The sequence below is a fragment of the Pimephales promelas genome, chromosome 5 (genome assembly GCF_988280905.1).
Source record: "Pimephales promelas chromosome 5, fPimPro1.hap1.1, whole genome shotgun sequence".
Lineage (NCBI taxonomy): Eukaryota > Metazoa > Chordata > Actinopteri > Cypriniformes > Leuciscidae > Pimephales > Pimephales promelas.
The window spans coordinates 33,685,148-33,706,258 of record NC_142773.1 but is presented as its reverse complement, the minus strand read 5'-3'; the positions used below and the strand labels follow the sequence as shown (position 1 = coordinate 33,706,258).

The 21,111-nt window shown below is 39.3% G+C and overlaps 1 protein-coding gene across 1 annotated transcript; it reads left to right on the top strand.

Annotated features, from left to right (window-relative positions):
* The first annotated feature begins 2 nt into the window (after window positions 1-2).
* On the top strand, window positions 3-17,024 carry plppr4a (phospholipid phosphatase related 4a). Its single transcript, XM_039678000.2, has 7 exons — window positions 3-444; window positions 3,650-3,835; window positions 8,867-8,996; window positions 9,237-9,432; window positions 11,453-11,510; window positions 11,643-11,816; window positions 13,379-17,024. Exons 1-7 carry the CDS (start codon window positions 367-369, stop codon window positions 14,882-14,884), a joined length of 2,328 nt encoding a protein of 775 aa, XP_039533934.1. The 5' UTR covers window positions 3-366; the 3' UTR covers window positions 14,885-17,024.
* The last annotated feature ends 4,087 nt before the right edge of the window (window positions 17,025-21,111 follow it).

Sequence of the window (21,111 nt, the reverse complement as noted above, 5' to 3'; positions counted from 1 at the left end):
TCTCACACGTGCGCGCGCTTCTGGTGAAAATGGGTTTTTAGCACACCTCTGACGTCATCTGGTCAGCATATTGCCTCTAGTCTAATCAGAAGGTTTGAGTGTTGGTTTGAAACATTAATCGCTGTTGGACACTGTTAAGATCTCCATCGGCGCGTCCTCAGGGGATGGTGATTGTGTTGTCATGGTTTCAGGCATGATGTTGCCAGGTTTGAGACAGCATCTTTCCGTGCGTCTGCATCCGCAGTAAAGGCGCACTTGAGGATGGAAAAAGCGACAGCCTGAAGGAGCGCATTTACTGCACAAGGGGACAAATTCACTATTCATCTCTTCACGCAACGCGTTATAAAGGGACGTATACCGTTTATCATGTCTGCGAAGGAAAGACTCAAAGGCAGGATGACCAAAGACAGCGTTACCTTGCTGCCGTGCTTTTATTTCGTGGAGGTAAGTGAGTCTAGCAGGTGACACATTGACAGAGATGTTTCTTATGCGTTATGTCTGATTAATAGACGAGAGTTAGGGGTATGATGGTCTTCCTTCACGCGATGGTCACGTTCGAAATCTGTTCATTCTCCATGACTGCTCGTTAACTTTACATCGGCATATATGCAGTTATGGTCAAGAGAAGGACAAAATACATTGCACTTGTTGTATGTCATATTAATGTGAAGGGGATAGGCTATGTGGGGGGAAATACATAGAACAATTGTTTGCTGGCTTTTGCGCATCAAGTTTGGCTTGCTTCTTGATTGTAAGGTGCAGTATTCATTGGCATATAGGCAACATGTCCTAGTAAAGTATTACTTCAAAGTCAAGGTGAAGGGAATCATCAATAGGCTATATTGCTTATAAAACTGAACCGTAAACCTTCTGAAAATAGCCTAAGTCTCGGTAAAAAAACAAAAAAAAACAATGTTGTCTGTTACTGAATTAAGAGGGCACCATTGAGCATTAATGAGGTTAGAAAATAGGCAGTTATTAAATGAAGGCCAATCTGACGTGGCCTAGATAGGCTATCACAAACAATTGAGTGCTGATGCCTGGTGTCATGGAGATAATGCTGGCAGTCTTTGATCTGTCTTGTTTACTTGTCAAGCTGCAGTACTGAATTCCCTATTTTTTTAATATTGAAGAATATTTAACATTCTGTTCAATGTATTAAATGATCATGAACGACTGATGCTGTCTTTCTATTCTGCTTTAAAAGTAAAAACCTTTTTCCCCATAGACAAAATTTGTGAGTTCCTGATTATAAAAACTTATAAAAGACCGACATAATGCTTTACTCATGTTGTTGATAAAGCTATAACAATATATATATATATATATATATATATATATATATATATATATATATATATATACAGATTATCTTTATCATTTTGGCAGTGAGAATGAGTATATGACATGCTCCAGATCCAATGTCAACCAAATGTAAAAAAGCTTCTGTAAACAGTTAACTTGGAATAGTCACTGTTTTGTCAGATCAGACAGAATCAAAGCTCACTGGCTGCACTGACATTAATGTCACCAGGTGTGACCTGGTTGCCTTATATAGAGTTTTCTTGCTGCATGCAAAGACCTTGTTTCTGTCCTAAGCGGAAAATGAATTAAAAAGAGTCATTTAATCTGCTTCACTTCACTAATTTTGGCTAATTAACTTCCCTGTTTCACTGTTTCAGTTTACTAAATAAATTACAATATGGCCATGAACTTTAACTTCTCCTCCCACAAGAGAGAGAGAGCGAGAGAGATTCTTTTGATAGTTCCTGAAAACTTGAAAACATATTTAATGTACACAACGTCCTGACAGATCTCACTTTAGGTTGTAATTTACCATGTCAGCCTTCTTCGGTACATGCCCGCATTATTACGAAAAGTTTCCACAATTACTTATGATATAAATACCAAATTGTTTTTTGTTTATTTGCTCAACCATAATATATTTAACCCAGTTAATGATGTTTGGAATAAAACGCTGTGTTTTGTATACAACATTAATATACTGTAATTTAATTTGGGTTTTTGACACAGATGTGCTGATAACAACATTAATGGTCGATACCGATAAGCAGATTATTTCTAGACGATAATAAAATCAGCTAATATTAGACATGCATGTGCACTCTTGCCTTTTTTATATTTGTTGCAAGCAGAAACAATTGTTGTTTAAAAAGTAAATTGTTTTAAAAATCAATTTCAGTTGTTACATTATTATCATAACACATGACAAGTTTTGATTAATTACAACAAAGTTTCGTTCTGGTGTATGTGCATTATAAGTTGAGTTTTAAAAATATTAACTACAAAATGTTTTAAGTTTAAAACACTTTTAGTCACTTAGCATCTGTACAGTCAAAGTACATAATTAGTCATGGTTATGACTGGTAAGTGTAACTGCTAATCAATCAAGTACAGTATCACAGGTTGTTAGTATCTGTGCTGTAAAATGTAGCATCAATTGGAGTTTAGACCACAGGGGCTTTTCCTGCAGATGCTCTCTCCTTTTTAGAAGGGGTTTGATTACAGTAATTAAACCCCCTACCCCCACATTTGATCTTCACGCTGTCCGTTCAAGTTTCGTAATTATTCAGTACGTGGTGTCACAGTTCTGTGTATCACTACCAACACTACGAGCCCGAGGCGTCATATACGACCATTTTGCCAAAGCGTAGACATCCGACGCACATGGCACCCTTTAGCGTCAAATGAGACGCAGATATATATGGGGCAGAAGGCGCCTCCTAGTGGTCTAACCCTAACCCTACCCCATACCTAAACCTACCATAACCGAAGCGTCTCATTTGACGCTAAAGGGATCGTATATGACGCCTTGGGATGAGAATGCGTTGACACTACATGTCCCATCATCCTCTCTGGCTCACACCTGCACTCACTTCATCATTGTCCACACCTCCCTGTGATCATCATTATCACAGCTGTCTGGTCATTATCTGTGTACTTAAGTTCCTGCTTGTCTGTTGTTCTTTGTCCAGTCTCATATGTGATTGGTTGTGTCTGCACTAGTCTATTGTATAACCTTGTTGATCATCTGAGATACTGCTGGGTGAACCGTGTCAATGACAACAGTCAATTCTAAGATGTTACAAGCATATTCACCTGAGAATAACCTTCATTCTGCCGTAATCACACATCTTCTGTTTAACCTTAGCATGAACCCGGTATCGAGTGTAAAAAGCCTTAAGGGATATAACTCCAGCATAGTTTCATCCAAGCCCTCATTACATGTATCAGAGTATGAAGCTCGTTTACCAACGCAACGGTGATCTACACAGCCAGGTTTTTGGAAGCGAGGATCTCCCAATGCATTTCCTACTTCAACACCAACAGTGTTTTCGATGAATGAGAACTTTTATTACGAATTAAAAGGAGAAATCTCTTATCACTGAAATCCTAAGCATGAAACCGTGGCCAAGTACAGTTCAAAAGTCACATGATCAGACGCAGTGCCTTCATATAATTGTGCTGATTACATTTTCAATGGAATAATGACTTTCTATCACGTTTGCAACGGTTTTCAAGCCTGGATGACTCTATGGGACACCATTTGATAAATTTAGCATAATTTCATTGTTGTTCATTTCTCGTCTTGCATATTTATCATATTCCTTCTGTTTTATCTCTACAGCTCCCGATTCTCGTGTCCTCAGTGGTCAGCTTGTACTTCTTGGAGTTGACAGACATTTTTAAGCCAGTGCGTTCAGGCTACAGCTGCAATGACCGGAGTCTCAGCATGCCTTACATTGAGCCCACAAAGGAGGTCATCCCTTTCCTCATGCTCTTCAGTCTGGCTTTCGCCGGGCCGGCAGCAACGGTAAATGCCATAGTGCCACTCTTGCTCTTATTTAGTTCAGAGGGGCACTATTAATTATTCATGCAGGCTTGGTGTTTGATCTCAGTTTCAATGAGCAAGGATGAATATTAAAGTGAATACTTAGTTGTCTGTTTTTGATGGTATGACTCAAAATGTGACATATGACAATATGACAATGTCTATGTAGTCACCTGAAGTTGATTATGGCAGATGAGTTTTAGTTGTATTTGGTTGTAAATTGTTGCTAGCTTTGTTTTTCATGTCAAAAGCCCTATGAAATTGCTTGATGGCTTTAGTCTCATATTAGCCATGAACGATTTGCAGATTCCTCATCTTTTGCTGGTGAAATAAAGCCGGGGAAACGACTATAAGGCCGATTATGAATGTAATTTGATACACTGAAACGTCAGAGTCAGACAGTTGTTTTCAGTCTGTGTTTTATATCTGCTCTAGTCATTGGAAACAGTCTGTAAGTGTGTTCAGTTATGTCTTAGAATGTTTCGGCTAGTCGTTAAGTGTGTACCCGGCATTAGGGGAAAGGGCTTTCTCATTCTAGAGAGCATCTGATTGGACAAAATGTGTGTTGTGTAGGATGAGTCATCAATATTTTTGACTAAGATGCCTTAAAAGCTAATAGAGAATTCATTTTGCCATTGATAGTGTTGCCATAGACAGCTCCAGGTAGAACGTCAGGGGTTGCCATCTTGTAATTACAGTTATGATATGGTGTGACTGTCTGTCTACAATTCTGCATAGCCTTACGGAACACACTGATGACGTCTGATGTCTGTGCGAGCAAGGGTGCACATATGTTGACAAGCAGGACCGAATGCAATGACTGGATGAACATTTGAGCAGTGTTGTAGTCGAGACCACCTCACTCGAGTCCGAGTCGACACCGAGACCAGAGAGAGTCGAGTCCGAGTCAAGACCGAGTCCATAGAGAGTCGAGTCCGAGACCAGAGACGGTCGAGTCCGAGTCGAGACCGAGACCAGTGAGGGTTGATTACCTAATTTACTTTTATTTACTTAGAGAACATTTTTTTTTTTTACTGAATTTACTTAGAGTTTAAAAAATATGATCAGTTTAGGGTAAAAAGGCCACATAGTAGGTGGTGTTAAAAGTAATTGTATTACAATTTGTCATGCGCAGTTGCGCACTAGAAAATCACCAATCACTGGGCGTGTCAATCAATTTAAAGAAATATTTTATTAACATACATTAATAATCATGAAAAATAATTTTAATTGAACTCGAGTGGACTCGGGAATAATTCAGAGTCCTAAAAAAAAAAATGTTCGAGTACGAGTCAATTCCGAGTCCAACTGGACACGAGTCCATGACAAGACCAAGACCATTAAAATATGGTCTCGAGACCGAGTCCGAGACGAGTACGAGTCTTGAGTACTACAACACTGCATTTGAGACTTCATTTGAGACCTGAGACTTCCACAGAATATATGTCATTTTTAAAAAATATTTAGTCCACTTCTATTTTTGATTATAAGGATGTGAAGAGAGTCTCAGCCAGTATAACAAAAAGTGTTTATGAAAAACATTGCCTACCCTACCTTTAAGTATAAATTTCTCGGCTTTCACCTTGTGTTGTTAGCATATATTCATCTCTCTCTCTCTCTCTCTCTCTCTCTCTCTCTCTCTCTCTCTCTCTCTCTCTCTCTCTCTCTCTCTCTTTCTAAATGTGCTTTGCCTGTCTCTTTTTGCTTTTTGTCTTTTCCCCAAACTGTCACTGAATTTTGACTACTGCCGGCGCCTACCCAGCATGCATTTCAATCATTAGCTGGGCGACAAGGCTCTAAGCCTCTGGCATGTTGTGAGTGTATTATCAAGACCCTGGGTGACGAACTCATGAGTCTAATAGATTGTCCTAAATTGCTTATCACAATCTGTACATGTAGAGGTTTACAAGAGTGTCAATGCAAAGGCAACTCGATAAAAATGTCTCCAATAGCTAATTATCACATTTTTCTTTCAAACTTTCAAAAGTTTGTTTGGAAAGGGTAGCTTTTGAGAGTCATAGTGCCATTTAAAAGTTTTGGGCCAGTACGATTTTTTTTCCACCAAGTGTGCCTTCAATTTATCAATAGTGACAGAAAAGATTTATAAATCATGCTTAGTATCACAATGTTTTGCATGGGAATATTTTATTGATATACAGACACCAAGTATCAATCTTTGCAGGGCCTGAATTTCAGCTTGTGAATGTGAATATTGTGCAGAATGTTGCCATAAGCTAAGTGTTTACAATGCAAAAAATATTATATATTATAAATTTATATTATTATTATATATAAATATTACAAATATGCTGAAGGTTGACATAAATGTGTTAATTTGACTCACAAATGCTATCTCATTACCATCACATTACCTGATAGCTCACCTGTTACAGTTTGTGACAACGGTTATAGTCTTTTGAAATCATACTTGATGTTACGGTTTGGCTCATAAAGTTATCAAGTTTATGGAGTTAAAGGGTCAGTTCACCCAAAAAAAAAAGAAAATTCTGTTATTAATTACTCACCCTTATGTCCTTCCAAACCCGTAAGATTTTTAGTCATTCTAGGAACACAATTGAATAAAATCTGAGAGATTTCTGTTTTTCTATTGAGAGCTACACTAATTATTAATTAATTAATAAATATCATTTCATGATGAATTGAAATATGTGAATTGAATTTTAATGTTGTTGTTTTTTTATTAATAGATCCAAGCCATAAAGATATCTTTATGGCATTGTCCCAGCCGCTTATGTTTTCACAATGGCTTTTTCAAAGTTTGTTATTCCACTGTTGGTCTCATCAACATCATCTTAAAAAACTGCCTCGTTCCACCTATATTCATCAGAGAGCAGATTAATTTAATGTTTAATGACATATTTGTTTCATCAACTCCCCAGCATGTCGCTTGGGTGTTTTCATCACATTAGGTGCTCCACCATACTGGCCTAATTAATTTTGCAAGGCGGCTACGCTCTTTTAAGTGCTATCACTGTTGGTTATCCTGTGTCTTATGCATTCTCAGTCAGCCACTGTAAATGAAAGGAGAAAATGAAGCATGAGAACAAATCTCCTAAAGATGCTCTGATCAGAATTTTTGGGACCGATCACAGATAAACGATCAACCGATTACCAGTAACGATTACCAATACCACTAATGGAGACTTGATAGCTAGGACCATAACTGTAGCTAGTTGGGAATAAGTGACCACTGTAGGGCATCAGTAAGAATGCAATCGAATGATCTCATGCTCTTCAATGGATTGTCTGTCTTCGTAAATGTACAGAATGTGTGTGATTCTATAATAAACAATAAAGAAAAGAAAATATCAGCATACAAGTAAACAACAATGCTGAAGGGTTGCTATTAGTAAAAACTAATAAATGGTATTGGTATAATTTGCCTTCAAGTAAATATATCTGCTTATATCAAAAAAACAAATAATATACCAGGTAACACACATTAGCTCCTTATTAGATTAAAATAACAACTTTCTTACTGCTGGGTCTCAGTAACAACAACCCAAAAAACATCTCTCAAAACTTCTCTACTACGCAAAAATACTCCAATAATAACAATGCCGTGTCAGGTGAGTACACATATAAACACAATAGTACTGTAAAACTAATAGTATAAGGCATTAGCTGTTAGCGAAATTTATGCTCACACACTGCATTTCAACTCAGGTTTCCAGAATATACACAGCTCATAAAAAACCTAAGGTACTAAAATACACATGTAAACATTTACCAGGGTACTCGCATGTCTCTAAACGCACACATGCACAGATAGCGACACAGACAACAGCTATGAATTTCAGAAATATCTACGATATGCTTCCCGGCTGCTCTCAACTAACTCAAAACGAAACTTAGTCCCCGCAAACAGCCCCCGTTACCCCAAACATAAATAGCAAGTCCTTCTTTACAGGTCTATATGAAACCTTATTTATAAGGGTGTTCCAATCCAACACATTCTCACCCCAAGGCGTCACCTTTGACCATGCTTCAATATTTGACGTTTTAGGCGCCCTTTAGCGTCACTTACATGACGCGATCCTACGGCGTCATCTAACTGACGCTAAAGGAAAGCGTCAGTTAGAGGACGCGGTTAGGTTTAGGTGTGGGGTGGGGGTAGGGTACACGCGATCCTAGGGCGTCATCTAACTGACGCTAAAGGGCGCCTAAAGCGTCAGATATTGAAGCATGGTCAAATGCTTCCCAAGGCGTCAGTTAGGTGACGCCTTGGGAGTGAGAATGGGCTCTCCAATCAGGATTTTTGAGGAAAACATCCAGGATTTTTCTCTATATAGTGGACTTCAAGGGGGTACAACAGTTTAATTTCAGATTCGTTGCAGCTTCAAAGGTCTCTGTCGTTAGCCGATCAGTCTGAGCACCCTTAAAATCTCCAACTCAGCAAGTTATAATTTTGACTTTTGCTTCATGTCTAATCACTCAACAACACTGTCTTAATGTTAAATCACCCAGCTGAGTTTTGTGCCTCAGTACTATATGGGTATGATGTCGCTGAGCCTGTGCTAGCATGTGAATGTGTGTCCTGCTGGTAGCTCCAGCTGTTATGGTAGTGCCTGCTACACTCGAGTGCTGCACTTGACTGTAGGTGTGTGTGACAAGTGTGATCTCAGGGGGGTATGATCACTTGTTCATCTCTTTCACTCTTGTCATTCACAGCAGAAGCATTTATATATAAATCTATGGGTTTCTGCTTTTCATTTACATGGAATTAACATTTTAGTCATTGCATTAACGGAGGCCCGAAAGACTACCCGAACGACTTCCCCTTATAGTTTTTTACAGTTTTGGATGAAATCCCCCTCACATGGCTATGAATGAATGGATGGATGGATGAGAGTTATTACTTTAATTACAGTAATGGGGTTGATGTGTCAGTGATTCTATTAGAAATGACCCCTGGAAGCCAATAGAGGAGGGATGGGAGTTTTATGACAGTGCTGTATGTTTGGGTAAACACAGATGACCATCTTCCCACAGATTATGATTGGGGAAGGGATTCTGTACTGCTGCTTGGCCAGAAGAAATATCAGCATCAAAACAGAGGCTAACATAAATGCAGCTGGCTGCAATTTCAACTCTTACATCCGGCGGGCTGTGAGGTTTGTGGGTGGGTATATATTTTTTCTGCCATTTGTGACTCTATAAAAAGCCATATAGCTTGTATAAATATTATTTGGAATAATACACTCTTGATCTTGACTCATTCTGTCTTTTTTATAGTCTTGTATTAAATTTAGTTTGCTTGTAATAATGAAAGCTCAGTCTATTTTATTAAAAGATTATGAAGTCTACTTGCTGCTTATGAAATGTAGTATTTGAAAAATGCGCCTGTGTGTCTCATTTGCAGGGGTCCATGTGTTTGGCCTGTGTGTCACAGCACTCATCACAGATATTATCCAGCTGGCTACAGGATATCACGCCCCCTATTTCCTTACTGTGTGCAAGCCCAACTACACCAGCCTCAACACTTCCTGTGATGAGAACTCTTTCATTGTGGATGACATCTGCTCTGGATCTGATCCAGCTGCCATCAACGCCGGCAGGTCAGAGAGCGGTATCTGTGTCATATTGTAGTTTGTCGACCCAGTGCATAATAATCCTCAATAAAGATCTACAATAAAAAACTAGGATTTTAAAGTCAACATAAAATGTTGTTTTCAACACTCTTTGCATTTCCAAGTGAAACAGGAAATTTAACAAGGGAAAAATTAATGGCAAAACACAATTTTATCCATCGGGAATCATTTAGGTAATGGAAAGTAGGTGTCCTAAATCAAAATTGAAACAGACTGAATGTGAGTTGGTAAAACAGGGTGTATAGCTATTTGGTTATTGGCTAACATTATCCAATAGCCTGTGTGGTCAGAATGATGGCAGGGACACAATAAGACTATGAGCATGAGTTTAGAAAGTAAATAGGGTCCATTATTTTGGTTTAATCTGGTCTTTGAAGGGTTTATTTTTATCTCAAATGACTGAGATTAGCCTCCAACCAGGATAATCTTATTCTTAAAGCCCTTTTAGTTCACTCCTGCTTGAGTTCAAATTGACAAGATCCTTGTCTCATTTCAAGATTTTTCCTCAAGCAACTGCATTTAAAATACTTGTCATGCAAAAATGATGTCGCTGAGAACTGGCTCAGAAACTTAATTAAAGGGTTAGTTCACCCAAAAATGAAAATTCTGTCAGTATTTACTCACCCTCATGTTGTTCCAACCCCGTAAGACCTTCGTTCATCTTCGGAACACAAATTAAGATATTTAAGATATTAAGATCGCTCCTGCATACAGTCCGTAGGCTTCTTGAGGGACTGGCTCTTGCTGTCCCCGAAAAGTCATTAAAGACATCGTTAAAATAGTCCAAGTGACTCCAGGGGCTCAATCTTTAGTTTATCAAACGACGAGAACACTTTTGTGCGCAAAAAAACAACAAAAATAACGACTTTATTTCAACTATTCACTTCCTTCTCCATGGGCCTGTAGTCAGTTAACGTAGTGTGATTGCGTAGAGCTACGTCACACGTAGGCTCACTATTGGCCGACGCTGGTCATGTGTGTGTGATGCGTGTGACGTACAATAACAGAAACTTACGCTATTAAACTAGTAACCTGACTCGCGCAGAGGGAGAAAGAAACGAATAGTTGAAATAAAGTCGTTATTTTTGTTGTTTTTTTGCGCACAAAAGTGTTCTCGTCGTTTGATAAACTTAAGATTGAGCCCCTGTAGTCACTTGGACTATTTTAACGATGTCTTTAATGACTTTTCGGGGACAGCAAGAGCCAGTCCCTCAAGAAGCCTACGGACTGTATGCAGGAGCGATCTTAATATCTTAAATATCTTAATTTGTGTTGCGAAGATGAACGAAGGTCTTATGGGTGAACTAACCCTTTAACAATATAACCAAGCAAAGATGATTAAACATTTTGTGGCTTACCAAATTTAATTGGACCTGCTGCGCAACAACACTACTTACAGTAAAGGTCTAAATGGATCAATTTATTTATATAAAATCATTGGTGTAAACATGTAGATAAATGTGAAGGGAGTAGAATGAATGTGGTGCTGTCCACTGGCACATGGAGTTTCTATGAAACCCATACAGGGGTGAGTCTTGATGCTTCACTCACAACATGACTACCTATTCCTGCACACCCACTCACATCCATTTGCACAGCTCTGCTTTTCAATCTTCCTCTCATTTCATGCACTCTCAATAGCCACAATTATATGTTTTGCAGACATTTTTTATAACATAAAAATAAAATAAATAAAAAAAGAGGGTGGGTGTGATGAGAGTGTCCCCGAAGGCTTACACTGTGACGTGAAATGTCTCTCCAGAATACCAAGCAAACATGCATATCCAGACTCTTGGTTTAATGAGAACATTCTTGGAAATCAAAAGCCCTTATTCTGTTTGCCACACTATATGAATTATGGCACTGTGGACGTGATCATCTGTGACTTTCCGCTCCCATCTGTCCTTTAGCATGATACAGTACCTCAAATGTGCTCAGTGTGAAAAAGATCTAATGATCTAACAAGCCGGTCTGTCTCTCTTTACAGGAAGTCCTTCCCATCTCAGCATGCCACTCTGGCAGCCTTTGCGGCTGTGTACATCTCCGTAAGTAATCCACTTGACTCATGGCACAGTTGACTGAAGCGATTTCTAACTGCTTGCCAAATAATCTCACTGTCCTTTCCACTATTAAGAATTTCCTAAAACTTCAGTCAAAAGGCTGGTCTCCTTCCACAGATGTACTTTAATGCAACTCTGACTGACTCATCCAAGCTCCTGAAGCCACTCCTGGTGTTCTCCTTCATCATCTGCGGCATTATCTGCGGCCTTACTCGTATCATTCAGTTCAAGAACCATGCCGTGGATGTCTACTGTGGCTTTCTTATCGGAGGGAGCATAGCCGTCTACCTGGTGAGTCCTGCTTTTACAGCAATGCAGAAACAAAGGCAATGTGTGGATGATAATTCATTTCATAATCCTATGACCGATCCATAATTCTCTATTTGACCTGACTCTGGAGAAGAATCATAGTGAATTAGCAAGGTGCTATAAGACAATGCTGCTTTAATAGAGGTAAAAATAGCTCACACATGCAAATCCCTTGTGGCTCCTTTTCTGCTCTCCACCCACACACACCCCTCACATTCCTCCCACCATTTCTTTCGTTTTCTCTCACTCTCTGTCCTTACTCTCTGCTCAATCTGCTCTGGGGGCTATGCACATCCCATGGTTTCTAACACCGACAACAATGCCAATACACCTTTAGGAGGAATTAACGAAGCTGAGACAAATCAGTACATCAGGTCCTGGTTTTATTGTTTCCTTAACATAAAGTACATTAATCAGGCCAAGAGATTAGCTATGTAATGCTGTTTGATACTTTGACTGAGAAGTCACACATTCAGAGTGTAGATGAGGAAAGTTCTCAGAAGTTAATATAGACACATAATGCACCTTAGTCTGTAGGGGAACCGTACTGACACAGAAAGGCTGTCAATCACTCAGGTAATATCAATGTTGAAAATGTGTCTTGGCAAAACAATTACTGGTGACATTGGACCTTAGGGCAACTATGTTGGGAATAGAAAAACAAAATCTTCTGGTCCTAAAGGGGTTTGGGTACTTAACAGGTGGTCAGGCTGGTTGTTTTGCCAGCTGCTGAGCTTTCAGATCGGAGACCACCTTAAATGTCTAGAGGGTTTTTTCAGCAGGAAATACAACATTTTGAATGGACTGTACAGGTATCTCTTAGAGCCTTAATTTCATGTCCAAAAAATAAGTACAGTATCACTATCCTGTCTAACATCTTTTACCCCTTTTCCATCGAAAAAAAACTGGTTCGGAACTGGTGCTGGTTCAGAACCTGTTCAGAACCTGTTTGTTTTTCCACTGACTAGACGACGTCGTTACGTCACTGTGCACGTCGCTAGAAATGCTTGCAAGTACATTGCTTTGGGATTATCTCTAACTCGTGTAACGTTACCAAGAAAACTTTAAAAACAATTGAAATATGAGTCTTTTAATCTTTTCGTTTGATATGTAATCTTTTCTGATAAGTTATGTCCTGTCTTGTGTCTTTTTTTCTTTCCATTTATTTGTTCTATATCGTGACTGTTTTCTTCTTTGCTTATGTTTCAAATAAAAAAATAAAAACGCTTGCGTGTTCCTGCAGTTTCTCCTGGCTTCGCGATGGTCAGAAAATATGTTTAGAACACATCTAAACCCGCCCCAGCCCCCGACGTAAACATGACGTGCTAAAAGAACGGTTCTAGTCCAGCAAAGAGTTGGTGCCGCTTTGGAACCAGTTTTCCCGGCCGCGAACCGGTTCTTTGGCTGTCGAAACACAAAGAACTGGTTCGCGCGCAGGCACTGGCTCTTAAAATGCTTTGGTGGAAAAGGGGCTTTTATGGTATCTAAACTCTATTGGCATTGATTCATTGCAGTAAACATTCTACCTTTTTGCACTACTTTAGGGTCTGTATGCAGTCGGGAACTTTAAACCTAGTGAAGACACATCTTTGAAGACACATGCACATCCTCCTCTCCGGCAACCACAGCCACCACAGCCTCCACCACAGCCCCAGCCAGTGATGCCTCCACCTTCTATGCGGGAGCCTCTGAGACCTCTACCTAACTTGAACACAGATCCACCACGCTTATTGCCACCTAAGAGCCTGAGCATGCGGGAACGTCCCACCTCGGCACGCTCTGAAAGTATCCTGCTACGTGGCCCGTCCTACAGAGAGAACTCCATGTCCAGCTTGAAGAGGTCAAGCACAGAGGTGGAGTGCATTACGCCACCCAGTCCTCTTTGCAAGGAGAGCTTTGTGACATTCAGCAACACCCTGCCTCGCGTGCACTCAACCGGATTTGAAGAACCAGTGCCTCGCCGCCATGCCGCTATCCATGCCTCCATGGACTCCACACGTTCCAAGCAGCTGCTCTCACAATGGAAGACCAAGAACGAGAACCGCAAGATGTCTCTGCAGGTGATGGAGAATGAGGCTGGACAACTTTCTCCCCAGCGAAACATGGAGCTCCGCTGCAGCTCTGAACCCTCAGCTGTGGGCTTGGATGGTGAGCTCCGTGGTGGACCTCCCGGACAGTACATGAAGCTTGCCGCTAGTGCTGTGCCATTAGCCAATCATAATAACTCTGGTGGCCTAGCTGGTGGAGCCAGGGTGTCTATCCAGTCACGACCAGGATCCTCTCAGCTGGTGCACATCCCTGAGGAGGCCCAAGAGTATGTGAGCTCCTCACCTCAAGAAGATTGTGAGGAGGTGAATGATGGTGGGGGAGGGGGTGGGTCGGCACGGTCGAAATGGTTGAAGGTGGCAGAGAAGAGCACCGTCTGCCGGACTAACAGCCAGCCACGTATAATGCAGGTCATCGCAATGTCCAAGCAGCAAGGCATGTTGCATGGTAGTCCTAAAAGTGAGGCCAGCACCGTGAGTTGTACTGGATCCATCCGTTACAAAGCCCTGATGGATCAGGAACCTAACTCGGGCATCGTTCGAGTGGAGGCGCACCCTGAGAGCAAGCCCGTGGTTAAACCACCTTCGACAGATGGCAGTGGGTCCTGGAGGTGGAAACCGCAGGAGCGGGTCAGCATCCGGCAGTCGCTTGAGCTCAATGACCTGAACCGGGACTCTGAAAGCTGCGATTCATTGAAAGATGGCTACGGCTCCATAGATGGCAACCGGAGCCTACCTGACATCAGCAACCCCCATCATCCCCATTTCCACCATCACCACCGCCAACAGAGTATCACCACCATCCGAGTCACACCGGTGGAAGCCAGCAGTGAAGCCACCTCGGAAACTCTCTCTACCACCTCCAGTCGAGACTCCACCCTACGCAGGAAAGGCAACATCATCCTGCTGCCTGACAGAGGACCTAGTCCGGATAACACCAGGAACCTGCCTCACTTTTTCAAACCCTCTCCTACACCTCCCCCCATTTTGACGTTCAAAGAGTGACAGAGACCCCTTTCCGTACCAATCCTAAGAGTTGCCTCGCTCTCGGAACTCTGAAGACTGGAGGCTCAGTTAAGGGAATGAGTAGAGCTAGTCATTCTGGGTAAATCTACATTCCCTGACCCACACATGAACTCTCCAGAACACGTAAGGCAACGTTGTGCATTTTCAATCTACATTCTGTAGGCCTCGTTACGGAAACATAAGCACAAAATATGACATTTGAGGCTGTTTGGTAAAGGTGATTGTTTGATTCGTCTGTGATTTTTCCAGATTCATTTTGTTATCGAATCCATTGTCTTATCGGAATCTGTCTGTTGTCTCATGGCAACGTGGGTGCTTTTAAAAATGTTGTAAATTTATATATATTTTCGGAATATAAATATTTGTATGTGTACTGGACCACTCAATCACATGCTTAAGGAAAATAACCGTTTTCACCATGTCGCTATGAAATATTTAATACGGTCTTTCAATCAGACTCAATAGGATTTTAGACAAATAGGATAATGTCATTGTGATGTTTACAGAAGGTTTTAGCGACAGTGTTTTTAACCAAATGGATGTTTTGTTTGGTGGGCTCGTTAACCATATACACTGTGTGTTTTGGTGACCGTGAATGAGCTATTTTCATTCAAACATCTGAAAGCGCTCTTTGCTGGCATAGAGACAATGAATTTATAGAGACTCAGCCTTTGGCATTGTAATGTAGATGAACAATACATTCTTCAGATATTAATGTCGTATTACCTTTGTGTAATATAGAACTGTTATTTGGTTCCACACAGGCCAATGAGCACTATTTCACTCATATACAGTATATATTGATTTGCAAGCCCCTGTATTTTGTACAAGTGTGCTTTGAACACAGGTATAATTGTGTTTTATGGCCCATTGCTGTATGTTTACAGTGATGTAGTGTGCATATTTTCTTGGTTGTCCCCCCATTTTGTCTGGCAGAATGGGGTTATATAGCTACTGAGGTGCGCCGTCCTCTTCATTGTTAAGCGTGTGGGCATAAATAAATGACTCATACTTCACTGCTCATTGCAGAGAAGCATACACAATATAAGAGCAATAGGAACCCCCCAAAGGTACTTGTGGGAATTCATTGCTTATTTTTGTAAACAACTAAAAAACACTAATAATCATATTCATAGAGTGCCTCAAAAAGAACAACATGCCTATTAACCAGTGATTACTTAGCTCCATCTTGCAGTAACTGTGTACAAAATGTTTCTGCTGTAATTATTATGGTGCAGAATTGACAGATGTTCATTGACTTTGCTTTAAATAACCACTGTCTGTGCCATCGAATGGCATCGGAAAACGGACACAGTCATTGCATAATAACAAGTGCTGCATAAACAAAAGTTTTAATAAAATCCACATAATAGACAATGTTAGGATTTGTCCTGTGTGGCATGTGTATTTCTAAACAGCTCTAAACTGTGTATTTGTATTTCTAGCTCATTGTTTACATCCTTGTTAGGATCATGTTGTAATATACATAAATATTGCCAAATAAGAATGTATGTTGAAAAAGGGGACAGATACATTTCAGTAATTCATGTACAGTGTCATTTATATGAGGTTGGGCTTTTTTTAATTGGACTTAAATTTCAATTATATAGTATATACCTATTTTAATGTGTCTGTTTTAAAAGAGTGAATCAGAACCAAGACATTTTAAAGTTTTATATGTGCTTGTACAGTATAATTGTACCCCACATTATGGCTTTAACCTGTCCTTACATATGCATGGTGACTTAATACTGTATGTACTGTAACTAAAGGATTTGTTTCGTTTTGTTTTTCTTTTGTAAATGATGCCTTTAATAGTGATGGCTGGTACTTTCTGAGGAATCAACCAGATCTTTAAATCTTTTTATCCCTGTAAATAAGTATTTGTAAATTTTCCAGCAAACTGAGATGTGAAAGAGATCAGTGGGTTATAATATGAGTGTCATTGACACACTTCCTTTATTAGTGCTCTAAACCAGATCGATAAATCAGAGAAATGGCCTTTCATTCGAACACGTTGACAGATATTTGGAAGTTTTGCCTTGTTGAGGTTTTGTTTAGCATTGTATTTTAACTGAGGATATGTCTTAATATATTGAAATAAATATTTGGTATCATAGCCAAAATAAGCATTTATCCTTTATTTCCACACTTTTACATAGTATCATAAAATATCAGTATATCACAACATTCTTTATGTGCCTTTTGTCTGTTTCTTCCACATTTATAGGATAATACACCTTCAAACGGCATGCCCACGGACCACCCACATTCAGTTCACTAAACATCTGATGATGCATATTGTACACAAAACTGGAAAGCACTTTCTCAGTCTTGTTAAAACTAACTGCCTTTGCAATTTTCTGAGTACAAGCACACATTTTATCAGTCTGGAAAACAACACTGTAAAAAATACTGTTGGTTTAACTTAAAAAATTAAGTAACCTGGTTGTCTTAAAATTTTAAGTTGATTGAACTGGAAAAAGTGAGTTAATACAATGGAGATTCATTTAATCATCAGAAACTTAAAATAATAAGTTATCTGAACTAAATAAATTATATAAGTTGATTTGACAAAAGAAAAAATGTTGTGATAACAAATCTTAAAAATGTTTTTTTTTACAGTGAACAGTTGTTTGCAAGGTTAGTGTCATCAAATCTTTGAAATTCTCATAGTTTTGTTACACTGTATTTTTGTGAAACAGTAATTTCCAATACTGTCCTGTCATGTTTTCCTCTATTTTCTTTTGTACAATCATTTATAAAGCCATGACATTATTATTATTATTATTATTCTATGCTAGTCTATTATTTTGGTATAATAAACCTGCCCCTAAATGGCACATATGCACAAAAATAACTTTGATTAATCCCTATATGTCAGTCAGGTGGCTCGGTTCCTGGCCAGAATAAACTCTGCCACGAGGCAAGGGTTCTCATAGGTTATCTCGTATTGCATAAGTTAGCTTATGCTATGGGAAAGATTCATCTTTTCAAGATATTGAAGCCAAAAAATTATCCTTAATTATCCTCACGTCGGGCTCAGTGGTAGGCTGCTGCAGTCCATGAGCACGCTAGACAGCCTGCTGTAGGTCTGCTAGCTGCTGCACTGCGTTGATAATGAATCCAAAATTAAGGATAATTTTTTGGCTTCAATCGAAAAGATTAATATTTCCCGTAGCGTAAGATAATTTACGCAATACTCGTTCCCTCTTCTAGAGAGAACCGAGGTTACGTTAGGTAAATGATACGTTTTCAGCATGGTTGCCAACTCTTTGCAATGCAGTTTCTAAGGTGTTCTTGTTTATGGTTAAGTTTAATACCCAAGTATGACAAATATGCCTTTCTAAATGTCCCTAAAGTTGATATCTCTGAGCCAGAACCCCATATTACATGTAGTTGCACATTGCCTAAATGAAAAAAGTGGGGTACAGCTAAACAAAGACCCCATTTTCAGCATCTTATTTCAGAAATTGCACAGTCAGTCTGTGCTGATTTGTAGTTTCCATGTCTTTACAAGTGTATTTATCCAAGCCTCCTTAGGACACATCGTAAGTAAACGCACTGACCAGCTCTAACAAATGACCTCAAACTATGTTAAGGTCTCCTTTCCTCACAATAACTTCATCTTTATGTATATCCTCTGCCAAGCTTAGTTTTTGGCTCAGAGTAGATGTGGCATTTTGGATTAAACACATTCCTCTAGGAAGTGTTAAAAAGCCGGAAAAGTGGGTCTGGTTAGCATTGCTGAATCCAATCAGCGGGTCCTAAGTAGGTCAGAAAGCTGACCTAAATTGAGGAAGAAATTCTCACTCCCATTCATTTCATACAGCATCCCCTGAAGACCTAATGCATTGTGTTGAGAGGGGAGTAAAGCGTGAATAACCGAGGTATTAGAGACTAAAAGACAACAAGGAAACAGAGACATCTAAGAGGAAAAAGTGATTAATAGATGCCGGATCCGTTACTTTCGAGCTTGTCATTGGGCCGATGCTCATCATGTTATTGTCCTGAAGCGAAGAGCCATTGCTCACTAAAGACACTGCAACAAGAAAACATCTCTTATGTCACCTGGCTAATGCAAACAACAGCACAGCATCTGTTATAATGAAGGTGAGCGATGTTTGAGTCTCTTATCATTCCAACATTGGAAAGTCCAGTGTATTTTTACATTTTTCGCATTTCTCCCATATTTTCCATTAATTTGTCATTTCAAACCTGAAAGTGCACATTGTGTTTATTTTCCAATATGTAGCTATCAGCATGCATGTCATTTAGCAGAAAATAACATTGCATGTATTACATCCAAACCATCTGTCCCCTATTGATTAACAAAATGGTCTAGGAACATGGCTTTATCAAATATACCAGCAGATTGTCTATAATAAGACTGATTTCAGTTAATGTGCTCTTTTTGCATTATATGTTTTCAGAAAAGGAGATATTTATGTGAAGTGATGCCAGTGTTATCTGAATGTGAACTCATGGTTTAGAAGTTGAGAAGCTGCATCTAGACTAGACTAGATAATTTGTTACTTTCTACCAATACAGGTATGCAGGCTGAACCCCACTTGTTCTAAGAGACGCAGTTCATTAAATTTTGGGGGGTCAGCACATTTTCTCTTTTTTTTTTCATTCAACAATGACACAGGGAATTGAATTGTGTGAATTGTTCTAAAGTAAACAAACAGATGTTTGGCTCTTTTTATGAATTCACAAATAGCCTATCAATTCAGCTTGTGATGTCTCAGCTTTCAACAACAAAAACTTTTGAGATTATACATGCAAGAACATCTAAACTTTGCATGATCTAAGCAATGTGTTTTTTTTTTTGTTTTTTTTTTGAGGACAGCCTGAATGCAGTACACAGAGGGAGACAGATGGAGGGGTCATCTGGCAAAGATAATGCGTCCACAGATCAGCTTCAAGGAAGAGAGACAATGTCAAGTTCATTTCATGGATGTCAGGCACGACCTGTCAAGGTAATGTCAAGGTGGTTCCTCCAACAGAGAGGGACAGACATGACTGTCAAATAAAGCCTTCGCACAGCAGACCTCTCGTTTGCATTTCTGGACAACAATGCATGTTGCATTAGACCATATTAATAGGTAACAGTAGATAAATAAAGCACATAAATATGCTTTGTTCTTGTGATGCCCTATAATACAGAATGCAACTTCTTGTCGATTTACAAGGCACCATTATGTCAAATCTAATGATGCATAAGATATAACCAAGCAAATATTTCATGACTGTGCTAATTTATCAGCAGAAAATGCAACTTTAAAGGGGAAGTTCACCCAAAAAGGACAAATCTGTTATTTACTCACCCAATTACCGTTAAACACAAACTAAAATATTTTAATGAAACCTGAAAGGTTTCTATCTATTCACTTATAGTTTTGATACCAAGTCCTGTTAATAAATAAGATCGCTTTATATTAACATATAGTCAACACACATATAGAGCACATCAAGTAATGGAAAACACGGAAGTTCAAATGTGAACCATTGAGTTGTATTTTAATGTGTGAAGCAGGCACATTTGAGCGTCCGTGTTTACCATATTTAATGGGCTCTATGTATGTGTTTAGATGTGCCTAAATTAAATCTGATCATCATATAAGCCATCATATCTCCTCACAAGACTTGGATTAAAGCACTCGATTCAAATGGATTCATTTCACTATGACTTTATGACCTTGTTTTGGATCTTCTAAGTTTTCATGGAGGGCCATAAACCTCTCAGGTTTCAATAAATAAATAAAAAAATCCTAATTTGTGTTTCAAATAATAAATAACCAATGGTTTTTTTATGGGTTTGGGACAGCATGAGACTGAGAGTAAGTACAACAGGATGAACTATGCCTATAAAGGGGGGAAATGACATTTATGAATTCATTTACTTTTAACGTCTTCATCAGATGCTATTTGTAAATGTTCCACTGTCCAGCCAAACCTGCTTCCTTCAAAAACCATCCATACAAAGGCATCTTAGTTGACAGGATGTTACGCTACGCAAACAGGACGTGGACGTGCTTTGATGCCCTCCTACCTCTATTGCCTCAGAAAGTATTTTTCCACAATCACATATGTACTTTCATAAACAGATATACACAGAGTCATCAGGCGCATATACAGTACCTAACACAATCGGCTCCGTCCATCATACACAGTGCTATCAACACAGGGCAACACACTGTCCT

What these genes read in the sequence shown, in the direction of transcription:
- plppr4a (XM_039678000.2), top strand. Translation starts at nt 367, where the DNA reads ATGTCTGCGAAGGAAAGACTCAAAGGCAGGATGACCAAAGACAGCGTT. An exon ending in TCGCCGGGCCGGCAGCAACG is followed by an intron (nt 3,836 to 8,866) that starts GTAAATGCCATA and finishes ATCTTCCCACAG; the next exon opens with ATTATGATTGGGGAAGGGAT. An exon ending in GCTGCCATCAACGCCGGCAG is followed by an intron (nt 9,433 to 11,452) that starts GTCAGAGAGCGG and finishes CTCTCTTTACAG; the next exon opens with GAAGTCCTTCCCATCTCAGC.